The following is a 6,927-nucleotide window of genomic DNA, read 5'->3' on the forward strand; positions in this document are numbered from 1 at the left end:
ATTTCTTTTCTTTTCTTTTCTTTTTGTTTTTTTCTTTTCTTTTACATCCATAATACAAATACAAATACAAATACAATACTAAAATAAAAAAAAATTACATCAAAACCATTTAAAATTACAAAATAGCCCCTAAAACATCCTAAATTTTTCTGGAATCCGCAGGAACAGTGCTCGGGAACAGTGCGGGAAGGTTGCTGGGGCAGAAATCAGTGGCGGCGCGTCTTCCCACGCGCCACCGCCACTGGTGGCGCGTGAGTTCACGCGCCACCGACAAGGCTGGAAACCAGTGGATCGGGAGCGCCTTCTTCTTCTTTGTCTTCGTCCACCGGCGGTGAGGGTCACCGTCGCCTGCAACAAGAACAAAAACGCACAACAAGCAGTCGGTTTTAATTGATTTTTTAGATCTGTTTTCCTCTGCTTTCCATCGTTATCTGCTTCACGTTCTTCTTGCTCCGCTCCGGTCTGTTCTTGGGGCTTCGCCGTCTTCGCATCTGCTTCAGGTAGTTGGGCGGCGGCTGATGGAGAAGTTGGGAGGCGTCGGCTTGCTTCTGTCGAGGCCGTCGAAGACGGCGCTGCTGCGCCTCTTGCTGGTTCTGTTCTTCCCTTCTGCAGGCGGCGGCTCTGTGTTCACAGAGGAAAATGACTGGTGGGTGGCCAGCTGAAGGCCGATTAGCCGGTCGGTCGGCTGACCGGGTCAGTGGCTCTGGTTTTGAGACGGGGGAAGAAACCTTTGGTGAACGGCGGCTTGGGAGACAAATCAAAACCGGGGGAAGGGAAAAAAAAAGGTCTTGGCTGGCGGCTGTGATTTTTTTGGTAGGTACGGCTGTGGGAGAAAGAGATGAAGATGGTGAACCGTGTGGGTCAAACGTGGGACTCCAATGGTGGGGGTCCTTGGCTCTCTGGTTCTGGGAGAGCAAAATCCAAGGACCCCGGGGAATAAAAATTCAAAATCAGTGGGGAGGCGCCGCCGGCCAGTTGTTTTTGAGTAGAGAGAAAAAGTTGGGTTTTAGGGTTTTGTGTTTTTTCTGAATGTCCCCAAATTAACCTCCCCCCTAAATGTGTTGAGGAAACCAGTATTTATAGGCAAAATGTTGCTAGGTTTTTCAACTTGATCCCTCAACTTCTTTCTTTTTTGTAAATTTTGATTTTTCTTATTTTTTTGTATTTTTTGAAAACGAGTAATATCAACGTCGACTCACATGCGGAAAATCAATGATTTTAAAAATGACGCGTGAAACGTCGAACGCGTTTGAAAATCTTTTAACAATTTAAATTCTTTTTTTAGGCGACGTTGAAAATGCTAAAATGACGAAAATATATATAAAAAACATATTTTTTTGGATTTTCTTTGTTTTTCTCAATTTTTTGGATTTTTTGAAAATATATCAAAACATGGGTCAAAAATTGGGTAGCAACAAATATCATGATAACTATCAAGTGTTGGTCTGAGTATAAATTTGTACCTGTAATGTTTTGTCAAAATATCAAATTCCATCCAATGTCTTAATTTTCTTCAATTATAATGGGTTTAGCCTAGATGTGGTCCACTGCACCCAATCGGTGCATCAAACTACCTGTCGTGGATTGTCAAGATTAGTTGCATTCTAATTATATAAAGAAAAGGCATTAATAATTAATGGTGTCCAATTGGCATTATTAGTTGGAATGGATTGGCGAATTGCATCACATTTTTTAGCAAATTAGATGCAATATTTGATCAAAATTAAATTTTTATTTTTAATTTGAAAAATTTTAAAACACAAAAACAAACTAAAAATACAGCAGTCCACTTGGTTCTGGCTACTTACAGTACTCGAAACGTTGCCAACAAGGGAAGATTCCGTGATATAAGTGATAGCTGCATGTTTTGGTACAGTAATTTAATGTGGGACCTCCAAGAACAAACTATCGAAGCTTAAAAAAAGGAAGCAGCAAAAGTAGAAAAAAACAAAAAAATTTATCACCGCCTAGGTAGAAGCTGCACAAACAGGGAATACGAATATGCTATTTTTGGTTTTTTTTGTCCATCCTATATCATTTTTTAACATGATAATTCTAAAGGTAATGAATTTATTAATTAAAATTAAAATTCTTCTTTATATGTTTCTAGACAGATTATCCATATCATATTAGTGTGTGTGTGTATATATGTATATATATATATGTATCTATGGTTTCGAATTTTATATATATATTCACGGCTCCCAAATTCGAAACCATATATATATATTCACGGCTCCCAAATTCGAAACCATAGTATCTAATTAATCTATCTCAAGTCTCCTTGTAATTTGATTTCATGATGCCTGGCATAATATCTAATATTTACAGCATCGTCATCGTTATTATTATACCAAGCTTGCCCCTACCCCGAATTTAGAATTGAGACGTAATTGGGTTGAGTGTGTATACATAGAAGTGTTTATACGTGGCATTTTTACGTGTCGTGGATATTAAAACCTGGGGTTAACTTGTGCATGGAATCTTACAGGCATTAAGCTTTATTTCCACTGACACCATTGTGGGGGCTTCTTCCTCCAAATTTTGGGTATAACACACCACCTGCTAGCTGCTAAATTGCAGCCAATCTTAATCAAAATTTCCTCCACGATAAGTACACAGTTCTCAATCGCCATCAATCCATGCTTTCATTATTTCAATTCCCATTTTTGCAATTATTTTTTTTCCCCGGACCCGAGACACCACCAATACATACCCTTATTCTCCCCCTTTTTTTTTCCTTGCAAGAGGGACATTAATACAAGAAGTGGCCATATCACCCAATGTCCACGCAAATTTATGAGAAATTAAAAAAAAAAAGAAGGTGAAGACGAATATATAGAGTACAACAGTGTGACAGGAAAATGAGAAGAAAGAGCAACAGAGAATACAACACAGATCATCAGAGAAGTGAATGTAAGTCCTCAGACTTTGAATATTTTTAGCAAACAAGAAGTAACCCACCAATCTTCGCGCCTATAACTTAACCACCTCAGGAATGTGTACTGGGTACCTGTCAATACAATCAGCCCATGGACTATCTGTTGGTGTCTTGATTGTTCTATTACACTTCCAAACTGCGCTGTTACACTTAAATCCACTGCCAAAAGCTATCTGCCAAACCCTGTCTCCTCTCCTCATCCTGCCTTTTGCTTCAATGTAACCTAGCTCATACCAAAGCGAAGACGATGAGGTGTTGCCAAATCGGTGCAGTGTCATCCTTGAAGCCTCTACATGCTCTGCAGATAGCTGCAAGTTCTTTTGCAGTTCATCTATAACAGCACGGCCACCGGCATGGATACAGAAATGTTCAAAAGCCTGCTTGAAATCAGGAATATATGGCTTCCATTTGGGGTTGAAGATTTTGCGTCCAATGAGAGTCAACAAAAACAGGAGCTGTTCAGAAGCCGGAAGGACTAAAGGCCCAATAGTAGTGATGTTTGATTTCAAAGCCTCGCCAGCTATAGCCATCAAGTCTTTTGATAGATTAATTCCAACTTTTCCTTCTTTATCTTCTTGCTCAAACACACAGCGGTAAGCTTTATCGTCTGCGCCTTTGTGGGTTCGTACCACATGGACTAGGCGGTACTTGGCAAGCCAGCGGTGAGACCTGCGGTTTGATAAGAGAATTGCAGCACCTCCCATGCGGAACAAGCAGTTAGGCAGAAGCATAGCTCGCTCATTTCCCTGGTAGTAGTTTGGTGTGATGATCTCTGTGCTAACCACAACTGCATTTGAATTTGGATGCACTTGAAGAACATCACGAGCTAGGTCGATAGAAATCAGCCCAGCACTGCACCCCATACCAGAAAGATTGAAGCTCTTTATGTTGCTTCTGAGCTTATACTTATTAATAACCATTGCAGATAGAGATGGTGTTGGCGAGAAGAGACTGCAGTTTACGATAAGGATATCGATATCTTTAGGTTTAAGCCCTGTTTTCTTGAAGAGAGAATCCATGGCGGAGAAGATAACAAGCTCAGCTTCTCCTCTTGCAGCCTCCATAGTTGGTTTTGGAGGAATATAATGAATTGCAGGAGGCAAACAGGTCTCTTCACCGAGTCCAGACCTCTCAAGAATCCTCATCTGAAACTCAACACTCTTGGGATTATCTTTCAAGATCAGCCTGGAATGCTCCATGAAGGTAGAAAACGGAACCCGGCAAGTGACAGGAGGCTTGTAGCAAGCATAGTCAACTAGGTAGATAGTTCTTGGCTTGGACATGAAATAAACAGTAGCAATAAAGATGACGAGAAAGGATGAGCATAGAATTTGGACAGTATCAAAATGGAGTGATCTCCATAAGCTCAAGATTTCATCAGGGCCTAAACGAAGAACCTCAATTAGAATACCAACCATAACAGGTATCAACAAAAGGTACAAAATGTGATTTACAAGGTATTGATAGCCAAGTTTAACATACTTGATCTTAACGGAATTAGAGAAATCCGGCAAGATTGGAGGCATTATTTTGCCAAGAAGAAGAAGAAGAAGAAATGGTGAGGAATGTAGTGTACTGGGGGGGGGGAGACAAGAAGAGATGAGTGTATGGTTGTTGTTTGTGAGAAAGAGAGTTGATGATATTAGGTGAAGGGGGGAGGCGGGAGGATGGGAGATATAAAGGCACGGGGCCGCGGGCAATGATGGAGGCAGATGAGAAGATTAAATGAGGCGCTCAACGGCCACTTAACTCTATTAATTTCCTTACACCAAAATAAAATAATATATATATTATAATTTTTGCTGGCTTTTTTTTTTCCTCTCCGGGTGTAACTAAACATCCTACCAGATACGGGTTCGGAATACCCTTCCCTGTCCAATATCCTTTGCTATTATTGTGTCGGATTTTAAAAAAAAAAAAAAACTTGGTGAGATTGCAACTAATCAAATGAGTAATTCAATGAATTAATTAATGAACTGATTAAAATTTAGTTTTATTTTTATTAAATTAAAATAACATGTTTTTGACTGACTCGAGTCCCTAGTCAAGTTCTAAATAGAACCAAATTTAATAACTTTGTTTATATTTCTCTCGGCTATTTTTTTTCACTCACCAATAGCATATTTGTTTTGTGTTCTCCAAATCAAATGATTACTATTTTTATTAATTAGAAATTATAAATCAAGAGATATATATGGATTGTTTAGCTTTAAACTATTAATTAAGTAATCTAGCAGAATTTCAAGTAACATCTGTATTGAAGTTGAATCGGACGTAGTAATCACGTTTAGAATTTGTTCGTTTTGAGCTAAATAAATCAACAAAAGAATTATTACAAAATAAAATAGTTATTTTTAATGATGTTTGGCACATGCATTTTTTCAGATTTGATGACATATACATTTTATAATAAGAAAAAGGAAGGATTAGAAAAATTAATTATGAGTGAAAGGGGAGAAAGATCCAGAAGCATTTGAAATTTTATCACTGTAATCAGTTTTACTTGAACCTGATCACATCCACTAGAGGAGTAAAATGTATCTTCTGCCATTTATAGGGGCTAACATATTCTCGTGGACCTACTTCCCATGAATCTATGTTGGACCTAATAAAAAAATTTCGAAGAAAAGTAATTTGTATTTAAATAAATAAATCTTGTAAAAATTTCAATACTTACAAACAGAAGGGATAATTTTGTTATAGAACCAACAACAAATTAATTTAACATGAAAATGAAATAGACGGTTCAATTTAAGTAAGCAAAACATGTGACTAGTTTATTAGCACAAGATCCAAAGTAAAGAAGAATAGTACTGTGGTGGAGACATTAAGATTTGTCACCTTATGTCCAAAATTATATAACAACTGGCGTCTAATGTCCTCGTCTGTAGTTTAATGCATGGAAAGCTCTGGCTGACCGGCCTAAGAAAAATTTAAGTTTATTCAGTAGTCTGGAGTAGAGTAGTGTGATTATGATTGATTTTTTAAAATATATTTTATTTATAAATATATTAAAATAATATATTTTTAAAAAGATATTTTTGATATTAACAAATAACATGATTTAAAAATATTAATTTAAAGTAAATATTTTTTTTAAATTTTTTTAAAAAAATAGTTTTGAAATCTAAAAACAAACAAAATTAAACGTTCTTTAAAAATGCATTTCAAACAATGTTTTATTAAAATTTATTTATTTATTTTGTTTAAATTTATTTATTTATTATTATTTTAAATTGAATATAGTGATATCAAAGATAATTTATTAAATAATAAAAAATATTTTTATATATTTTTTAATAAAAAATATTTTTTAAATTATTACTACAATTTTAAATAATTTATTATTAAAAAATAACATTCACATACGCTAGTAAAAAAAACAGACTCGACTAACATATTATATAATTGTATTTCAAACAACATTTCATTAAATTTTTTAAAAAGAAAAAAATGTTTAAGAATTTTTTTTATTATTATAGCTTGTTTTGATATGTTATTATTAAAAATAATTTTTAAAATTAAAAAATTATACTTTAAAAAACAATAAAAAAAAACCCCAATTTAAATACCTGCTGCCAGGGGTATTTGACTTCCACAATTGCAACTCGACAAATTGATAGTATATCCATTAAAGCAGGGAAAAGTAAAGAAAAGTCAAAAGTAGAGCGTTTGTTTTCATTTTCATTTTTATTTTATTTTTTGCCTTTTCAAAAGGAATACTTTTTTATAAAAATACTTCTTACATGGGAACTAGAAATCTTCTAAGAATAACAATTACTACAGACGGTTATACGTACTTCTTCCAGTAATAAATTGATATTTATATCTCCGTGCCTATCAAACCTTGGTCCTGGCAATTCTCTTTTTATATATATATATATATATATATTTGAAACGTTGTTTCCTTTTAAAAGAATTGGTGTTTTACGTTGAAAGGAAAAAAAATAATATTTTGTGCTTCAAAAACAGTAGAAGTGCAGGAA

General features: G+C 35.3%; 1 protein-coding gene across 1 annotated transcript; it reads right to left on the reverse strand.

Moving 5' to 3' along the window:
- Window positions 1–2,629: 2,629 nt before the first annotated feature.
- Window positions 2,630–4,562, reverse strand: LOC118048042 (3-ketoacyl-CoA synthase 6). Its single transcript, XM_035057559.2, has one exon. It carries the CDS (start codon window positions 4,465–4,467, stop codon window positions 2,977–2,979), a length of 1,491 nt encoding a protein of 496 aa, XP_034913450.1. The 5' UTR covers window positions 4,468–4,562; the 3' UTR covers window positions 2,630–2,976.
- Window positions 4,563–6,927: the final 2,365 nt, after the last annotated feature.

This window comes from Populus alba, chromosome 10, assembly GCF_005239225.2.
Source record: "Populus alba chromosome 10, ASM523922v2, whole genome shotgun sequence".
NCBI lineage: Eukaryota > Viridiplantae > Streptophyta > Magnoliopsida > Malpighiales > Salicaceae > Populus > Populus alba.

Coding starts and splice junctions, on each gene's coding strand:
- LOC118048042 (XM_035057559.2), bottom strand. CDS start 4,467: ATGCCTCCAATCTTGCCGGATTTCTCTAATTCCGTTAAGATCAAGTAT.